General features: G+C 35.6%; 1 protein-coding gene across 1 annotated transcript; it reads left to right on the forward strand.

Annotated features, from left to right (window-relative positions):
* The first annotated feature begins 1,549 nt into the window (after positions 1–1,549).
* LOC117315915 (WAP, Kazal, immunoglobulin, Kunitz and NTR domain-containing protein 1-like) lies at positions 1,550–18,565 on the forward strand. Its single transcript, XM_033870337.1, has 13 exons — positions 1,550–1,612; positions 3,640–3,685; positions 5,127–5,215; positions 5,988–6,059; positions 6,426–6,546; positions 7,130–7,230; positions 8,402–8,461; positions 9,950–10,100; positions 11,454–11,545; positions 11,938–12,009; positions 12,767–12,908; positions 13,100–13,224; positions 18,344–18,565. The coding sequence occupies exons 1-13, from the start codon at positions 1,583–1,585 to the stop codon at positions 18,494–18,496; spliced, it is 1,254 nt and encodes a 417-aa protein (XP_033726228.1). The 5' UTR covers positions 1,550–1,582; the 3' UTR covers positions 18,497–18,565.
* Positions 18,566–21,111: the final 2,546 nt, after the last annotated feature.

Raw genomic sequence — 21,111 nt, forward strand, 5'->3', positions numbered from 1 at the left:
GTCACCTATCGACAAGTCGACCACATTACCTTCTCGGACGTTAATAAGCTACCACGTTCTGATGGAAACAAGATACAACAATAGCATTGACGTCTTAGGGAGGAGTTATCGGATATCACCGATAAACACCTGCTCCCAGCGTTAATTAACTATGAAGGACGGATAGGCTTTCCTCATTTACCACAAAGACGCTCGGATAACGCGTGAACATAACACCAGGCTGTTCGACGGTCAATTAATCAAAGCATACAACTCGGACATACCATACAATGTTTGTTATGTATACTATGTTCTATTTTTTCTATATCCTTACATCGAGAACACTAAAACTCTTTATTTTATGTCGGGATGTCCAAGGTTCATAATATGTAATAGTCTTATTTTGAATTTTTTTAATATGTGTGGGTTTACAAAAGATTGATGCATTCCTCGACAGCCACTTTCAAAGGTAGTAAACTATGATTTCAAGTTTCGAAACCGATGTGTAGGGGATTAACTATAGATAAACAACCAAGTGTAAATAACCGATGTGTAGGGGATTAACTATAGATAAACAACCAAGTGTAAATAACTTGGATATGTCAACTATGAATGTGATATCGTGATTGGTGACAGAATATTACAGCTAATGTAATGAATAAGAATGAAGAATTCCTTAAAGGAAAACAAAAATTACAAATCAGTTTTTCTAATGCTTTTCATTTATCAGCTTATTAATGTTCAATAGTGGTAGCTCTATTAAATGGTTTGTGATGATACTTTGCCTGTTCTATATGAAACGTTTCAAGAAAAAAGGAAACGGTAATATCGAGATTTTGTGTGTGTAGATAACATGTCTTAGACGTCAATTCCAAACTGTTTACACTAACAAAATTGTACATTTCTGAAGCATTCCTGCCTGTACCTCAAGATATAATTAACCTTAGCAACATTAATAATTTTAACTATTTACCATATATGTGGGTTTGATATAAATACCCATGTTCAGTCACAAATTGTTGATCTTTACTTCTATTTTAAGAAATTAACTGCTACCAATAATGATAAGTGTTATTCTTGTTAAGATGCTGATACATGAAGATGTATCCGAAACGATTTCTATTATGCCAGTGATTGACTGATTTCGAGGGAATTATTTTGGTTTTGTATGTTACGTCCTATCATCAGCTTTTGTCATTTAGGAGTGCCTCCCCGCTGTGCGAGCTGCATGTGTGTGGTGGGTAAAAAAGTTTGTTTTTGGAGGCTGTGATATGGTTTGGACTGGTAAGTCTGAGCTAAGGGACAAAACCCAAAGCCGTCCACAACGCGCCATTCTCAAAATATAACTTACAACGACCACTTTTGTTGTTTTTGTTTTTTTTATTTCGAAAAAGATGTTTACATGTTTATAATATATACCTAATATTGCATTAACGCAATCATACACTTACATGCTTAGTGACCACTAACAGTACATGCCCTACCAGATACCTCGTCTATTTTCGTCGTAGGTCTAAAGTGTGTCAACCCTTATCATGTTACTATGATTCATAATTGTTATTGTGAAAGTTCAGATATCAAGTACATTTCAACACACGACAACATGGCGATTGCCATTATGAATCCAAATGTGGTAAGTCATGTGACTTTCAAACAATAATTGTTTTAAACTATTTAGATTTTTACATGCAACTTAATTGGGCAGATTTATCCAATGTTGGTTAAATATAGGGCATATTTGATTATGTTTATATTTGTGAGCTAATTATTTCCGCCATATAAAATGTCGTTTGACAATTAACATTCTCCTTCTTGTCTATAGCATTGTTGATTGAAGATATTTTGAAATAGTACAGAGGATGTTCGGTATTTTACATGATAAACAAAAGCCTAAAATACAACTGCAGTACACTCGTGGACATTAATCGGTTGCTATCAATAGGCTAGTTTCCTTATCAACTGTTTCACACTGTATAGATATGCGGTAAACTGTGTCGATTTCAAAGTACTTACTGACCGTTTTTAATATGTCGATTCATTAAAGTTGCGAACTTCGTTACTTAATAGAACAAGTATCTTTCCGAAATAACGTTGTGATGCTTTTTGTCATGTGCTGTAATAGTACTTAACGATGGACGTCTTAACAGGCCGTTCTCCCTCCTCAGGTCATTAATCTCCATACCAAACCTATGTTAGGAAATCAACGAACCACATTACTTTGTATTAGTAATAAGAGATGTGTATTGTATATGGTTGATGTTGACAATAATATCTGGGCCAAGTTGTTCAAAAGGTTATTAGCTTAACCCTTGTTTAGTGAAAATCTCATTTCTCCTTTACTGCAAAATCTATGTATGTACGTGCATATTCCTTCAACTCGGCAGGTAGGAAGAGACTTGCGAGTATCGTAGTTCTATGAAATTGTACCAAGTTAATTTGACTAGATATCATTTTATCAGGATTTGAAAAAATTGTTGTTAAACCGTCATTAGCCTAATTACATTCTAAACAACTGGGCCCTGGTCCTTGTTTCTCGCTGTGATTGATTGTCTTGTCCATTTGTAATGAAAGGTCACTACATCTGTTATCAAAGGGGGACAGAAATACACATACGACGTACTCTAATAAAGTACTTTGACCGAATTATCAACCCTTATTGTATTCAAAGATTGAATGACCTGCAGGAATTAACGTCAAATGACGGACGATGATGATTTTTAATTATCAAAACTAATGTTAATACTGTAAATATATCGCCAACACAATCGCGATATTCGGTGGACAAATAAAATTGAATTGTGCAAAAGTGATTTGTAACCAGTCAATATGGCTTTATTAATACTGTAAAAGTGGAAATATTCGCGGTGTGGAAATTTTCGTTTATTTCGCTATCAGTAAATCTCCGCGAAAATTTCAACACGCGAATATATTAACACATAAAAATACTAAATATAAAAGATACAAGTTAGCGCAAAAATATTCTCATGTATAAAAGGCATTAGATATTTTGATAATTTAAAGAAAGAACCAACATCTCAGAAGGAAAACTCATGACTTGGTATAGCAATAAAATATACTAATCTGTTATTTTTAGTTTGGATATTTTTACCATTACAGAACACCCTTATTTGATTAAAACTATCTCCATGTTCACTTCTAAAACAAATAGATAAGATGTGTCGATGCTTTGTTTAATAAGAACCTACATATTGCTGACATAAACCTTTTTTTCTTCGGTTCCATGTGTTGCCTCCTTTCCTCGGTTGTCTCCAGACACTTGTCATATTTTCATTGTGCTAAGCGATATAGCTGACGACAGTAATACTTCTTTACTGTACTTACGTACATACGGCGTTAAATATATATATTGCTTAGCCGGGGCCAGTTTTATACTATTTTTATTTATATTTCGAAATGGGATGTTCTGCTCATATGTTTGTGGGGTTTCAGTTTATATAACATTTCGGTATGGGAACACTTTGATCAATCCGTATACAGACCCCCAAAAACGAACAGATCAGTTTAAACGTTGCTATCTGTAATGTCATGCTATTTAACTTGTGGAAGCGTATCAGTCGCTATACAAACAGTGTGTGATAGTAAATATTATTACCATACTGATTTATATAGGACAAACTTTTAACCGTTTCTTTTTTTCAGTCAGTGATATCATCCATTTGCGTATTAATATATCAAATTGGAATAGGTGAGTATGAATTACCTATTTACGTCACAGCCCATCAAATATATTTTTTAAAGTGTATATAACAAAACCTTTGTGATTCAGACAATTCAGTAATACAGAGATTGTGATTCGTTATAACAGGACGCTTCATCATAACACTTTCCTTTAGATATTCTCATCAAAAATAATATGTTGATAACGGTAAAACTTAATACATCAAACCATAAGCTAGATTATAAAGATGTACATATTTTAATATCAGATTCTGTCGTTTAAACAATTTAGTAAAAATTGGAGGTTCCTCGTTTTCGGCGTCTTCGGCGGATTTATACAGTTAGCAAACAAAATGTGTTTTATACGCCGATGAAACTTTTAAAAAAAATGACATTAATGCTTAATTATTGCACAAGTTTTGGAGTAACCATATTTTCACCGTATCCCCGATAAGTAACCTGGTCGAGTTCATTATACGGAAAAAACGAAATATTTTTTATGCGGGGCTGTTCTGTAGATACTGAGCATTCGCGGTAATGTCGATATCTTGATCAATGCACACTATAATACAGAAAATTCATTCTTTTAGAAACACCTTCGAAATTTTAACCACCCTGAACTTTAACCTGTCTGTCTGTCTGTCTGTCTGTCTGTCTGTCTGTCTGTCTGTAGTTATGTCTGAATGTTACTACAAAAGAAGTTGTTTTTTTGTCAAAGTCAAGGTCACTGTTGCTACTAAAGTATTTGCAATTGGAACCGGTAGGGGACATATATAGCTTTAGTAATAATCCGCATACTTGGAACCGGTAGATGACATATATTGCTTTTGCAATACTCAGCATACTTGTTTAGTCTTCGCTGTTAGTTGCGTGACCGGAAAGGGAAATCGTTTAAACCAACAGGAAATACCGACATTTAATCTGACCATCACGGAAGTATACTATTAAATTCTGTAAAATCTTACACGGTTTCACACAGAGTTTTTATTGTATTCATAACGAAAATGGCTTTATCACAATGGAATGTATGGTATATTAGACTATAGTTGACGTCCAGTATATCATGTTGTCCCTAAGGATGTCTGGGCGAGGATTTATTTTGTTATCTAAAGTGTCTTCAATTGGTCATTATCACTATACATAACAGACGATAAATGATACCATAAATATAGAATATCAATGTGTTTCTACCCATTTAACGTACATAATTCAGACTCGTATGCAATATTCATCTTTATATTAAGCAATCTAATTAGAATCTAGATGGTCATTATCACTACGTTACATGAACTACACGTAGTGAGAATGACCATCCAGATTTTAATTAGATTGTATATTAAGTTATGCATTTATTGGTAACTACATTTGTATCATTGGCAAATTTATTTCAATGCTAAGATCCTGAAAATTATTGAATCCTCAACTCTTACTTAAATGCAATGATCTTAAAGATATTGATTCCTCTTCAGTGTACGGGACTGGGCCTTTGTGTATGGAATGTCAAAGAGAAGCAGTTCCCTCATCATGTGATACAGTAGTTCAATGTGGGCCGCACGAGGTATAATGTCACGTGAGCAGCACGCGAGGGATTTTGTCATCATATACATTAGCGCATATAGTTAAAACAAGGAAACTCTAATACAAATTTTGTCCTCACGTCATGTATAAATTAGGTGATAACGTCACTTGAGCAACACTCAAGAGATTTTGTCACCATATACATTAGTATATATCGTTAACACTTCATGCATAGATTAGGTGATTACTATGCAAATTCGGTAAGGGAAGTAAATCAATTAAATCACAACATCTGGCGCCACAAAGCAATCTCGATCTTTTTATTCTTTCCGTTTTATGCACATTTATAAAGAGTAAGATATTATATTTTCTGTCCTAAATTAGATCTCGCAATGTGGATAATCCTTCTGACCTGTCATGATATTTTCGCCTTTGAGGAAGTTTATTTGATACCTTTTCTTTATGCCTTATGCTTGTTTATTGAAGTTATTATACCATTACCATCAAAAGTTTTGACATAAGCTCGTTAGATAGGATTCGTCTTTGTAATTGTACATTTCAATGTGTTAGTAAGAGTTCCGATATATTTGGCAGGCGTCATTCTTATCGTTTTGCTATATATAACAAATCATCCATTGCTTATATTACAAAGATATCAAAATTAAAGGCAACGTTCAGAACTATCCTTTTCTATTTTTTTTAAATAACACAGTGCAGAGAAAATGAAAACAAAGACAAGCAATGAGGAATGTTGATAGTTGCAAATGATTGAGGTAAACTAATGTAATCTTTAAGATGACTATTTTTTACAGAAATGTTTGCTTCGACAATATGAAAATGAGCGTGGGATGGTGTTATACCAAAGTGGATGTGTTGATTCTATGGTAAGTACAATTAAGGTATATACATGTGTATTTATGTCCTAAAGTCATTTGCAGTGTGCAGGATTATTCAAACATGACCTGTCTTTTCATCCCGGTCGGTTTCCGGATCTTTAACATAACTTTTTAATGAATACATATCAATATTGTCGTCAAATATTGACTTTTACGATGGTTAAACTTTCTTTTCTCATGAACATGTTTCTCGTTTCGCTCCACAGTCACCTATTGGTATTCTCTAATGTTAATTTCGAACGATGTAGTAGTCGTATATGTGATCAGGAACTTTTGCGAATCCTTTGTTTAATTTGCAGACATTATAACAGTGTAATATCTTATTCATGTGTGTGTTCTATCTGTTATTTTTAGCAATGTGCCAACTTTGCTACCAACAGGACAGCTGTACGACGGTCGACTAAACGTGAAGTAACACTGTGTTTCGAATGTTGTGATGACGACTACTGTAACTCAGGAGGATGTAATGCCCCGGGTGAGATTCCAGTGTATTGTGTCAAAACAGTCCGTCTACCTTTATAGTGCACAGATATAGGCTCTTAATTATCAGATCTTGTTACTTAACCTCATTTACTCATGTACAGAACAAGACACCTCAAACAATACTAGTAATCATTCTAGCATAAAACAACATTACATACACACATATACCATTCTAGGATGATCTTCACATACAAACACACATACACTGTATACCTACACTCATATACTCACATACATTAACAAACATCTCCATACATATCCACAATAATACAAAAACAAAATTAACACCATACATATACTTACTCACCTTTGTATAGATTTATCAAGTTATTCTGCTTGAATAATGGATCATAAACTTTTGATGTTTGTTACATGTATTACTTTTTTGAGTGTCTAACGGAAATACAATCAACGAGAACAACTGTTTGGATTTAGAAATATAAAAAGTATTTACACACATCAAATCAACACAATTTCGTAGGCATACTGAGACTGTTGGTGTCATAGTTAGCACATTGTTATTATACGGTGTGAGTAAGAGTCACAACATTAAAATAAAGAATTGTTTTATAAAGGATTCTCGGCGATAAAAGGACACCCACCAGTATGTTTTATGTGTCAAGACGTTAAAAGTCCGGACGAATGTAGACACATCGACCGCTGTGGAACCGGAGAAGTAAGTACATTGTATAGTACAGGGAAAGTAAAACATGTATCGATGTTATGTTCTCAAGTTAAGCAGTGATACGAACATCATCTGACAACTAGTTTAACATATTTCAATCGCCATAGAGCAAACTGATGTGACACATCTTACATTAGCATTATCAACGCTTTTTCCTTTAGGAATGGCTTATTGCAAATACATCATGAGAGGGCTTTTATCAGTAATTGATTACTGAATATTATTCATTATTGAGAGGGCGAGAGAGAGAGAGAGAAATTCTTCTATATTCATGGCTTGATACACATGTTTGAATATATAAATATCCCTTCGTATAATCATAATTTATTATAGACAGGGAAAGTAAAACATGTATCTATGTCATGTTCTGAAGTTAATCAGTAATACGAAAATTATCTGACAATTAGTTAACATATTTCAATTGCCATAAAGCCAAAAGATGTAATGCAACCTATTAACATTATAAACGCTTTTCCCTTTAGAAATGGCTTATTGCAAATACATCATGATATGGCTTTAATCAGTCATTTAATACTAATAGTATTCATCATTGAGAGAGAGAGAGAGAGAGAGAGAGAGAGAGAGAGAGAGAGAGATTCCTTTATATTCATGGCTTGATACACATGTTTGAACATATCACTATCCCTTCGAATGATCATATTAATTTATACATTTCGTAGAATATACAATAATGTGTCATGTAATAGTACTACCCAGTAAACATTTCCAGTAGTGATCGTACAAACATTATCTTGTGTTTTGTAAAAACCGGGGAAATGTTGTATTATGAGTCGATTTCGTTTCTGCCATTGGTATACAGAGGTTGGCTACCTAACAAAAGTATTCTACCAGGATCTATCGCTTTAGGTAATGCATCAGATTGTTATAAAGTAAATTTGGATATAGACTGAGAGTGTGTTATAAATTAACATATTTCCTTATAGTTTTACACATTTCTAACATAAAGTCTACAGGTATATGTTTTAAATGGCATTTGACTGAAACAAACCGTCTACCAACGTCCCTGCCATTTGAAGTGACTTGCAGTGGGACGATTCAGTAGAAACACAACCAAACCTATATATATCAGGGTAAAAACCCATTTGCACAATCAGACATGTCTGATATTGACCAAAATAAGTTTGATTTATTTTCGTTGTAGGTGTGTTACATACATAATATTTCACCAGGGCATTACCAGATGGGATGCAAGGCAACACAGGTAATTTGAGTTAAAACGCAAAAGATATGACGAAAATATTTCATAATTTGAGTAAAAATTAACCTTACATATTCAAGGGCTTAAATATCATTTTGAATGTGAAGAAAGCTGTAAGTACACAAAAAATAAATTCATGGGAACGTCCGCCAGTAAATTTTAAAAAATAAGCTGTTTTATTGCATTTTTGCCAGTAAAATATAAAAAAAAACATTTATCAAACTATTCAAACTTATAGTTTCACTGTATCGATGAGCAGTGAAAATATAAGATTTTGCAGTGAAATATAAGTTTTGCAGTGAAAATATCAATTTTTATCTTTGACCAATCAGAGCAAACCTTTGTATTCACCGCATTGAAACTTTCTGATTTTTCCAGTCGAGGCGAAGATAAATCAATTGGTTATTTTACTGTATTTTTTGAAATATTCAGAATAGTTTTTGACAAAACACTTACTTGACGTTAACTATTCATGCACATATTCTCCGATAACAGCAGAAAACGCTTAAATTGCGCTAATCAGACCTTTCAAAATGGAGCCGCCATGTTGACGTGGAGTAACGTCAAAAAGGGATGACGTCATTACTGATTCCAGCACTTTTTGACACTATTAATTTGTCGATGTTTTGAATTTTGTTTTTAAGTATATAAAATGTAATAAAAAGAAAATTGAATGGTTTCCCGTTTCATATAACATTTTTCACTCGTATGACAGAATATTTCGATATTTTTCACTCGTGCTTCGCTATCGTGAACAAATCGATATTCTGCCATACTCGTGAAATATATACTGGTCAAAATAAGTTAAGAATCATGAAATTCAATCAACACAGTTTTAGAAATATAAACTTAACACATTCACCTGTAGTGGTTGTTCAGTCCGTTTTAGACACCAGCACTGTTCACCAGACCAGAACAGCATACCCTCATGATGCACGTGCATATAACACTGAAACCAACGTGGGCATACATAGGCGAAACTACGGGGGTACTTAAGGGGAACATATTCTTTACATCTCCAAACATATTATGATAATATTTAATGATCTTTAACTTATTTTGTCCAGTATATGTTATATTAAACGGGAAACCATTCAATATCCTACTTTTCTTCATGGTATTTAAGTTTTGGCATGGAAAGTCACTGCCGAGTAACAACATAATGTAATTATATTTTCATTATTTGGCCTTTAATGTATCTGGTACTGAATTTATACATTGTATGAATACGTTCTATTTTCTTGTATGTATAGGCTATCATTTACATAATTAGATATAAATATGTGTGTCCAAATATACAGTGTACAATAACTTGATGGTGTTCTATGAGTTAAATACGATATTGAAACGTTGATTAAAACTAATCTAAACGTAGCATGGTCAAGCGTCATATGCAATGTAATGTTATTCAAAATCAATGCTACCAATATCTGTTTGTAATTTATAGTTGTTGGGTGATAATTTTATGATAATTCTGTCGTTGTTACACAGAGCTGCCAGAGTATGCATTCTCACAACAGCTGTACTGCTTGCTGTACTTCTGACTTCTGTAACAGACAGTGTCATACTTCATCAGGCCACCACCACCAGAACCACGTGACAACTGTAGAACCAGCCCATATTGTAACTACACCCACCATAGGTAGGTCGCAGAATGATGGATGTATGTTAAATGGAACATTTGAATTGAAGTTTCATGTACTTTTCTACTGATTGAAGGCTCACTCGTTTTCAGAATAATGTGACCGGGTTGGGTGTCCTCCGAGATGTCTTCTGCAGTATTCCTCAGTGAAATAGCATTATAAAGCCCACATCAGTTTTTCTAGCATGCAGTAAAACACTGATATACTGCAGAATTCCAAAACATCACATACACAAGAGACCTGCGCCTCGCACACAAAGAAGGCCATCATTCAATGACAATTGCTGTTTAAAGCAAGAGAAATATAAACAAAAGCAAATCTGAAGGACCATAGCTATTTATATAATCAAGGTTATAGGGACCAACCAACCAATTGTTTTTCCATAGACTTTGGTGTTAACGTTTTTGAGCATATCATTAAAATTCCTGAATTCGTTATGGCAATTATGGTTTATAACAAAAGTTTATGGTCTCGCATAACACGTAATCAAAAAAAAAAGGTTGGGTCCTTCAGCTCAATTTTTTTCCAGTGTAACCATTTTGAAAATGGGTGAATTTCGCAGTACAAATTCTCAGAAATCTGAAGTGTTTACCTGTTAATTATTATTAACTGAATTTTTTGGGAAAAATTCAAACGGACTTCACCTATTAGGCTACATATCTATTGTGTTACTTCATTACATACTGGCTGGCCAATCAGTGGCCGAACTTTCTAAACAGGGGATGTTTCAAATATCTTTTTTCCGATTGGTCGGTCGTTCCCTATACAGCAGTGTGTTTTTCATCATCAGCAATTTGTCTGTTCATATCTCACTTTCTAATATCAATAAAGAGAAACTGTTATCATATCAGCTTAAAATTACTCTATGGATCAAGGTACATCTTAATGAATAAAATTTGGTCCTTATTTTTGCATGTGCAATTTGGCAATGTTGCATTTCTTGAACGGTCAAGTGTGTGCTGTCTTTGATCAGGTTAATATGCTTATTTCATATTAAGACCTCAAGTATTATTCTAACATAGTTATAAATAATTTGATATTTCTTAAGTCAGAACAAAGCTCTATTATGCACATATTTGTTATTAGGTTAATGTACTATCTTACTCTATTTCATCTGGTAGGCTTATTTAGGTCCATGATTTTCTTTTGTGTCCTCTAGTTCACGATCAGATGAGATATGAAAACAGATCTGCTGTCACCATATCAACACTTCAGATTTCTTTGTTTTTCCTTCCTTCTAATCAATCTCTGTCTACTTTCTTTACATTTGTTGGTGCCTGTTCATATCATATTTGACCCCGGCATTACGTGGGATTTAGAAAATTAAAACAGCCTGTCTAACTATAATTTAGGTACAACCATACAACCACTTCTACGATGTTTCGTGTGTCCGGAAAGTAACGACCCGAACTGTCACTTCCATCACATATGTCCACAGGATCATGTAAGTTATCACGGGTTATGTTTTGTTTTTTGAATGGATATTTTTTTCCGAAAAATAGCCTGAAGTCGAGTGCTCATGAATCCGGGTTTGTTTCATATATTCATTACGTACCAACTTTAAGCTATCCAGGTCAAATCAAACATAAGATGCAAACATATAATGGAACATAATATTGACTCAAAAGCGATCATGGGAAGGAAAATATTAAGAAAAACAATACATACATTTTACATAAAGATCTTTGTACGTGGACAATGAGAATCAGTTCAGGTTTTCCTGGATTTGTCGTGTTATCTTTCATTGTACCAGCACAGCAACAACAGCAATAAAAACGCTCAGAAGTAAGCTGGTGTTTTGAGTAAACTCTTTACGGGAAACGTGTTATGTTTTAGGTGTGTTACAGTAGCATTCAGAGTCAGCCGAACAACGACCATAGCTACGTGTTCCAATGCAAGCACAAAGCGGTAACTATGAAATTATTCTGTGTCACTCAGACTCGGTTGTTTGTTTTCAATGTCTAAAGTCATATTAAAGTTTGTAACATGTGGCGTTAAAAGTAACCATTTCGTGGGAGACAAATATACAATTTTCCATTAAAACATTTTCAGCAAATAGGTTTTTGCTTAAGAGTAATTGCATGTAATTTATCATTAATGAAGGAGAGACTGTATCGAACCTTTTTTCTTGAAGTGACGTAGAAATTTCTGTCACGTAATTGTTTAAAATCTGCACACTCTACTATGATGTGTTAAACAGTAAACATTTTTTACAATCGTGTCAATGTGGTTTGTCCTCATTTCGTAATAGATAAGTATGAGTAAAGTGCGTATGGCCTATGCGCAGAGGCGAGAAAACATCTTTCTCTTGTTGGTCTGCTCTATTGAAGGTGCTTGATACCACAGTCGTTTGCCTCTATCTATCGTATTGTTTAGCCACTCTGGACTAATGTTATTTATTGGACATTCGTTGTATCAATATATAGAAACTCATTTTAAATACCACATACTCCCTTTATAAATATCGTTGTATAAATTAATACATTGAAAGTTTTACGTTACATGTATTACTACTAGTGTGACGCTCTTGGCCTGCTTGCCATTTTGTTTGTCTCATCTCAGCAAATTCATTACGATATAGTAATTTGTATAGTTTGATATTTACTGAGAACTAAATTCATATTTAGAATATTCGCTACTGTATATTTTTTTTGCATTCCTCCAGGAATGTCCGCTTGATTCCAAATATACAGACTGGGTTGTAATTGGACGTCGCACTCAGACAGACAATGAAGGTTACTGTTGTTTCTCGGATGACTGTAACTATCTCCCACCTACTGTGACTCGGTTACATACAACGCCTATAAGTAAGTACACCCGCCATTGCATTTTATTGCTTGATGTACTTGTGTAGCATAATCAGACATTTACAGTTTTATTTTTTCAAATATCGCGAGTAAGCAAGACCATCACCCAGCAGAACTGGTGCAAGAGATAAGCTTCACCTATTTCAACATTTGAAATTCATCTCAATATATGTAAATCATATAAATTTCAGCCAGCAGTATGCCTAGAATAACCGATGTTGGGCCTCTACTGAAAAATACAACATACGGTGTTAATGTTGGTTTACATTGTTCTGCTACTGGATCCCCACCTCCGTCCATCCACTGGGACGTGCCAGTAAGTATATCCTTCCTTCTATCCACTAGGACGTGCCAGTAAGTTCTCCCTCCCTCCACCCACTGGGACGTGCCAGTAAGTACCCCCTCCCTCCACCCACTGGGACGTGCAAGTAAGTTCTCCCTCCACCCACTAGGACGTGCCAGTAAGTTCTCCCTCCACCCACTAGGACGTGCCAGCAAGTTCTCCCTCCACCCACTGGGACGTGCCAGTAAGTTCTCCCTCCCTCCTTCCACCCACTGGGACGTGCTAATAAGTATCCCCCTCCCTCCACCCACTGGGACGTGCCAGTAAGTACCCCCTCCCTCCACCCACTGGGACGTGCCAGTAAGTATATCCTTCCTTCTATCCACTAGGACGTGCCAGTAAGTTCTCCCTCCCTCCACCCACTGGGACGTGCCAGTAAGTACCCCCTCCCTCCACCCACCGGGACGTGCCAGTAAGTTCTCCCTCCACCCACTGTGACGTGTCAGTAAGTACCCCCTCCCCTCCACCCACTGGGACGTGCCAGTAAGTACCCCCTCCCTCCACGCACTGGGACGTGCTAGTAAGTACCCCCTCCCTCCACCCACTAGGACGTGCCAGTAAGTATCTCCCTCCCTCCACCAACTGGGACTTGCCAGTAAGTACCCCATCCCTCCACCCACTAGGACGTGCCAGTAAGTACCCCCTCCCTCCACCCACTAGGACGTGCCAGTAAGTACCCCCTCCCTCCACCCACTGGGACGTGCTAGTAAGATCTCCGTCCCTCCACCCACTGGGACGTGCCAGTAAGTACCCCCTCCCTCCACCCACTGGGACGTGCCAGTAAGTACCCCCTCCCTCCACCCACTGGGACGTGCCAGTAAGTTCTCCCTCTGTCCACCAACTCGGAATTACCAGTAAGTACCCCCTCCCTCCACCCACTGGGACGTGCCAGTAAGTACCCCCTCTCTCCACCAACTGGGACATGCCAGTAAGTTCTCCCTCCCTCCACCCACTAGGACATGCCAGTAAGTATCCCCCTCCCTCCACCCACTGGGACGTGCCAGTAAGTTCTCCCCCTCTCTCCGTCTACTGGGACGTGCCAGTAAGTATCCCCCTCCCTCCGTCTACTGGGACGTGCCAGTAAGTATCCCCCTCTCCGTCTACTGGGACGTGCCAGTAAGTATCCCCCTCCCTCCACCCACTAGGACGTGCCAGTAAGTATCCCCCTCCCTCCACCCACTGGGACGTGCCAGTATCCCCCTCTCTTCACCTGCTGTGAGGTGTCAGTAAGACCCCCTCCCTCCACCAATTGGGATGTGCCAGTAAGTTTCCTCCATTCCACCCACTTTGACGTGCAAGTTACATGTAGTTCCCCCTTACTCCATCCACTTGGAAATGCCAGTATCCCCCTTCCTCAACTCATAGGTCCCAGTAAATATCCCCCCTCAATCCATTCATTGGGACGTACCAGCAGGTACCCCTCCTTCCATATACTCTCACGTGCAGATTAGTTCCTCCTTCCTCCACCAACTCCTGCCAGTAAGTTATCCTCCCTCTATCCACTGGGACGTACCAGTAAGATATCCTCCCTTTATCCATTGGGACGTGCCCGTGAGTATCTCCCTCCCTCAAATCACTGGGACCTTCAAAAAAGTATCCACTCGAACGAATAAGGGCACGGGGTGACGAAACATTGATTAATTGATTAACTTCACACCGTTTGACAAAACATTTATTAATAAATTGATTAAATAAAATTGATTGATTGAAGCATAACATAGCATATACAAAATACATGCGTTATATAACTTTAACAAGCTATAATAAATTGAAAAACAGAGAGGTAGAGAGTGGGTAAAGTTATTTTTGTTGATCATTTTTGAACAAGGTTACATGTACGTTAGTGCTTCAAAAATAATTGTGATGGCTGCCTAATACGCGGGATTCAGGAATCATTAACACCAATCAGATAACCGCAGCTCCTGAGAAAGGATAATAATTCCCACGTACAGAAAATCAAATGGAAACTTATCAAACAGGGGATGCCATTTTTGCATTACCTCAAAAATAAAATCTAGAAACAAAGATAATTCTTGTATTATTCACTAATAAAGTGAAAAGTAATTTTCTGGATTTAATAGGTCCATGCGTTATATACGTGGCTGACAATCATGTTTTTGATCTGTATATATTGCTCTCATTGTCCTGTGATGTTATATGTTGTTATATACGTGGCTGATAATCATGTTTGTGGTCTGTATATATTCCTCTCATTGTCCTGTGCTGTTATATGTTGTTATATACGTGGCTGACAATCATGTTTTTGGTCTGTATATATTGCTCTCATTGTCCTGTGATGTTATATGTTGTTATATACGTGGCTTATAATCATGTTTTTGGTCTGTATATATTCCTCTCATTGTCCTGTGATGTGATATGTTGTTATATACGTGGCTGATAATCATGTTTTTGGTCTGTATATATTCCTCTCATTGTCCTGTGATGTTATATGTTGTTATATACGTGGCTGATAATCATGTTTTTGGTCTGTATATATTGCTCTCATTGTCCTGTGATGTTATATGTTGTTATATACGTGGCTGATAATCATGTTTTTGGTCTGTATATATTGCTCTCATTGTCCTGTGATGTTATATGTTGTTATATACGTGGCTGATAATCATGTTTTTGGTCTGTATATATTGCTCTCATTGTCCTGTGATGTTATATGTTGTTATATACGTGGCTGATAATCATGTTTTTGGTCTGTATATATTCCTCTCATTGTCCTGTGATGTTATATGTTGTTATATACGTGGCTGATAATCATGTTTTTGGTCTGTATATATTGCTCTCATTGTCCTGTGATGTTATATGTTGTTATATACGTGGCTGATAATCATGTTTTTGGTCTGTATATATTGCTCTCATTGTCCTGTGATGTTATATGTTGTTATATACGTGGCTGATAATCATGTTTTTGGTCTGTATATATTGCTCTCATTGTCCTGTGATGTTATATGTTGTTATATACGTGGCTGATAATCATGTTTTTGGTCTGTATATATTCCTCTCATTGTCCTGTGATGTTATATGTTGTTATATACGTGGCTGATAATCATGTTTTTGGTCTGTATATATTGCTCTCATTGTCCTGTGATGTTATATGTTGTTATATACGTGGCTGATAATCATGTTTTTGGTCTGTATATATTGCTCTCATTGTCCTGTGATGTTATATGTTGTTATATACGTGGCTGACAATCATGTTTTTGGTCTGTATATATTCCTCTCATTGTCCTGTGATGTTATATGTTGTTATATACGTGGCTGATAATCATGTTTTTGGTCTGTATATATTGCTCTCATTGTCCTGTGATGTTATATGTTGTTATATACGTGGCTGATAATCATGTTTTTGGTCTGTATATATTGCTCTCATTGTCCTGTGATGTTATATGTTGTTATATACGTGGCTGATAATCATGTTTTTGATCTGTATATATTGCTCTCATTGTCCTGTGATGTTATATGTTGTTATATACGTGGCTGATAATCATGTTTTTGGTCTGTATATATTCCTCTCATTGTCCTGTGATGTTATATGTTGTTATATACGTGGCTGATAATCATGTTTTTGGTCTGTATATATTCCTCTCATTGTCCTGTGATGTGATATGTTGTTATATACGTGGCTGATAATCATGTTTTTGGTCTGTATATATTCCTCTCATTGTCCTGTGATGTTATATGTTGTTATATACGTGGCTGATAATCATGTTTTTGGTCTGTATATATTCCTCTCATTGTCCTGTGATGTTATATGTTGTTATATACGTGGCTGATAATCATGTTTTTGGTCTGTATATATTGCTCTCATTGTCCTGTGATGTTATATGTTGTTATATACGTGGCTGATAATCATGTTTTTGGTCTGTATATATTGCTCTCATTGTCCTGTGATGTTATATGTTGTTATATACGTGGCTGACAATCATGTTTTTGGTCTGTATATATTCCTCTCATTGTCCTGTGATGTTATATGTTGTTATATACGTGGCTGATAATCATGTTTTTGGTCTGTATATATTGCTCTCATTGTCCTGTGATGTTATATGTTGTTATATACGTGGCTGATAATCATGTTTTTGGTCTGTATATATTGCTCTCATTGTCCTGTGATGTTATATGTTGTTATATACGTGGCTGATAATCATGTTTTTGATCTGTATATATTGCTCTCATTGTCCTGTGATGTTATATGTTGTTATATACGTGGCTGATAATCATGTTTTTGGTCTGTATATATTCCTCTCATTGTCCTGTGATGTTATATGTTGTTATATACGTGGCTGATAATCATGTTTTTGGTCTGTATATATTCCTCTCATTGTCCTGTGATGTGATATGTTGTTATATACGTGGCTGATAATCATGTTTTTGGTCTGTATATATTCCTCTCATTGTCCTGTGATGTTATATGTTGTTATATACGTGGCTGATAATCATGTTTTTGGTCTGTATATATTGCTCTCATTGTCCTGTGATGCTATATGTTGTTATATACGTGGCTTATAATCATGTTTTTGGTCTGTATATATTGCTCTCATTGTCCTGTGATGTGATATGTTGTTATATACGTGGCTGACAATCATGTTTTTGGTCTGTATATATTGCTTTCATTGTCCTGTGATGTGATATGTTGTTATATACGTGGCTTATAATCATGTTTTTGGTCTGTATATATTGCTCTCATTGTCCTGTGATGTGATATGTTGTTATATACGTGGCTGACAATCATGATTTTGGTCTGTATATATTGCTCTCATTGTCCTGTGATGTTATATGTTGTTATATACGTGGCTGATAATCATGTTTTTGGTCTGTATATATTGCTCTCATTGTCCTGTGATGTTATATGTTGTAATTTAATGCTATTTTACCTTCTGATAACATTTGTAAATCCACGAGGTCGTTGTGTGTTATTAATTAATTTCTGTCTCTAGTGCATCACATGCGCTATTTTATTGAAAGGTATCGGTTTGAATTCTTTTATTTTAACTCTTTGTAAATAACTCTTTTCTGTTTTGATGGGCTCACAAATCATAAAAAATTAAATTTGTATTTACATTGGCATTGTCTACCTTTGCAGCTACCTCTTCCGTCGCCATCAAACTATGTCCGGGCGTCCATGGCGGACTTAATCATCTGGCGAGTGACAAGTGAAAATGCGGGATTCTACACGTGCGTCGCTACAAACGAAAACGGAATCGACTCGCAGACTATAAAATTAACTGTGGCATAATGTCGTGATGATAACACCGAAAATATTTGTATTTGATGTTAAACGAAAAATAAAATATTTTTTCTGTAATCATTTTATTGAGATTTCTTAAAATATGCGTCCAAAATGTATTGTTTGTGCGGCATGTACTGGAGTCTTTCCATAGTACATACAGTTTACCACTTTGATGAAGAACTTTCTGTACTTTTGTCAACTAGAGGGATCAATTGTTTGCCTGGTTGTGAAATACATTTATTTTATATTGATATCTGTCTATATTTTTGGTGTCCTGTCCAATTTTTAGATTGTCCTTTCAGCGTTAATAAATATTCAACGTGTTACAGAAAATAATGACTAAACTTGAATTAAACACCGGTGTGCATCTATATATATATATATATATATATATAGCTAGGACTAGGAAACCATGCCTTATTAGGATTGTTACTGAACCTATATGTAAAGGATTAGGAACATCACTTCTGTAGATTTTCAGAGCAACAATACACTTCAAACGCCAGATTCAAACTATCTGCTGGTTTCCTTCTCCGGAACATCTTTTTTTCTTCCTCGTATTCCATGTATTTGATGATGAAGAAATCATGATATATCAGCTTGCCCGATGCGACACGTAAGATCTTTTCACTTAAAACTTCTTTCCGCTCTTCCATTTAACTGATTATCTTTTTGTGGGCGTCTTCTGACTGTTTCCCCGTTACACCAGGCTAAACGTCCACTGAAAGAAATAACCTGATTGCCGCGAATATCGTCCCTCGGGTCGCTGGTGTAGACGATCCTACTGCCTGAAGCGAGGTCATATAAAATGACAGCAGCGAACTATTCTGTGTTGTCCTTGCGGAAAAATAGTTCACTAATCACAATTTTCTCTACGTCTTTAACAACCCGTCATGGGAAACGACATCTTGGATGAATTTTTAAATTATCCTCGTTTATGATTTTTGATTATTTTTCACCAGTAGTACCCAAAAAGCATCTGATTAATCGAGCGTTTGAGTGTATTACATGAATATAACCTTTTTACCTGTGTATTACCTGTGTATTACCTGTGTATTACCTGTGTATTACCCGTGTATTGCCTGTATATTACCTGTGTATAACCCTTTAATACCTGTGTATATTACCGGTATTACCTGTATAGCACATGTATTACCTGTGTATAGCCTTTATTACTAGTGTATATTACCTGTATCACCTGTATATTACCTGTGTATAATCTGTATTACCTGTGTATAGCCTTTATTACCTGTGTATATTACCTGTATCACCTGTATATTACCTGTGTATAATCTTTATTACCTGTGTATATTACCTGTATCACCTGTATATTACCTGTGTATATTGCCTGTATCACCTGTATATTACCTGTGTATTATCTTTATTACCTGTGTATATTACCAGAATTACATTTATATTACCTGTATAACCTACTGTACTATATACTTCGCATGGTAGAGGACCCTTTGCTGGGGTCGGCGGTGGGATAGTCCTTACAACGACTTTAAGAATAGCAAGATTTATTAAAATATAATATCAGTGGGTTTATTTCGTTTATTAATGAAAAGGTAAGTAAAAGAATCCTTAAAAATGAATCTGGCAGTATCAGCGGTCCTATTACCTCTTTAAAATAGCGCTTGTTACTGAAATTGGAAGGGTCAAAGTTCTCAGTAATATCAAAACAAATCCGTTGTTAGTCATCAAGGCTTGTCGGACGAAGATTTCAGCAAAACTGGAATCTGTCGCTTTCAAAGCACATTTCTCCAAAACGAGCAAGTAAACTCCTGGTGTTATCAAAATCATCATTATTCGCTTTACTACATTTCTCTCGTGATGTGTTTATATATATATATAATTACTGTGTTAGGACAGATTCATGTGCCTGTTTACTAGGTGAAAAGAATGATATCTCTGGAATATCTGCCAGGAAGTGAATTATATTGTTGAGACGCTGATGTGGGAATTGGTTCTTACTCTTTTATTCATTCGTGTATGTATCAAACTTAATTATTGCAACAAAGCATAACAACATAATAATGAAAGAATTATTCCAGAGATACATCGATTAAAACGGGGCAAACTACATAAATGTGGATTTAAATTGTGTTTCCTGGTATAATGTAATTTACATTAAGTTTCCTGATATAATGTAATTTACATTAAGTTTCCTGATATAATGTAATTTACATTGGGTTTTCTGATATAATGTAGATTTACATTGAGTTTCCTGATATAATGTAGATTTACATTGAGTTTCCTGATATAATGTAGAGTTACATTGAGTTTCCTGATATAATGTAATTTACATTGGGTTTTCTGATATAATGTAGATTTACATTGAGTTTCCTGATATAATGTAGATTTACATTGAGTTTTCTGATATAATGTAGATTTACATTGAGTTTCCTGATATAATGTAGATTTACATTGAGTTTCCTGATATAATGTAGATTTACATTGAGTTTCCTAAAATAATGTAAAATTACATTGAGTTTCCTGATATAATGTAATTTACATTGAGTTTCCTGAAATAATGAACAGGGATGACAAGACCAGGTTCACAAGAAGGGAAATCGTAGTCGATTTTATCGACGACACCCGCCATTCACGTCAAGGCTAAA

The sequence above is a fragment of the Pecten maximus genome, chromosome 17, assembly GCF_902652985.1.
Source record: "Pecten maximus chromosome 17, xPecMax1.1, whole genome shotgun sequence".
NCBI lineage: Eukaryota > Metazoa > Mollusca > Bivalvia > Pectinida > Pectinidae > Pecten > Pecten maximus.

Bases quoted from the DNA above. Each gene is read 5' to 3' on its own strand.
- LOC117315915 (XM_033870337.1), top strand. From the start codon at position 1,583: ATGGCGATTGCCATTATGAATCCAAATGTG. The intron at 10,101-11,453 runs GTAGGTCGCAGA...ACTATAATTTAG, and splicing joins TGTAACTACACCCACCATAG to GTACAACCATACAACCACTT. The intron at 12,010-12,766 runs GTAACTATGAAA...GCATTCCTCCAG, and splicing joins TCCAATGCAAGCACAAAGCG to GAATGTCCGCTTGATTCCAA.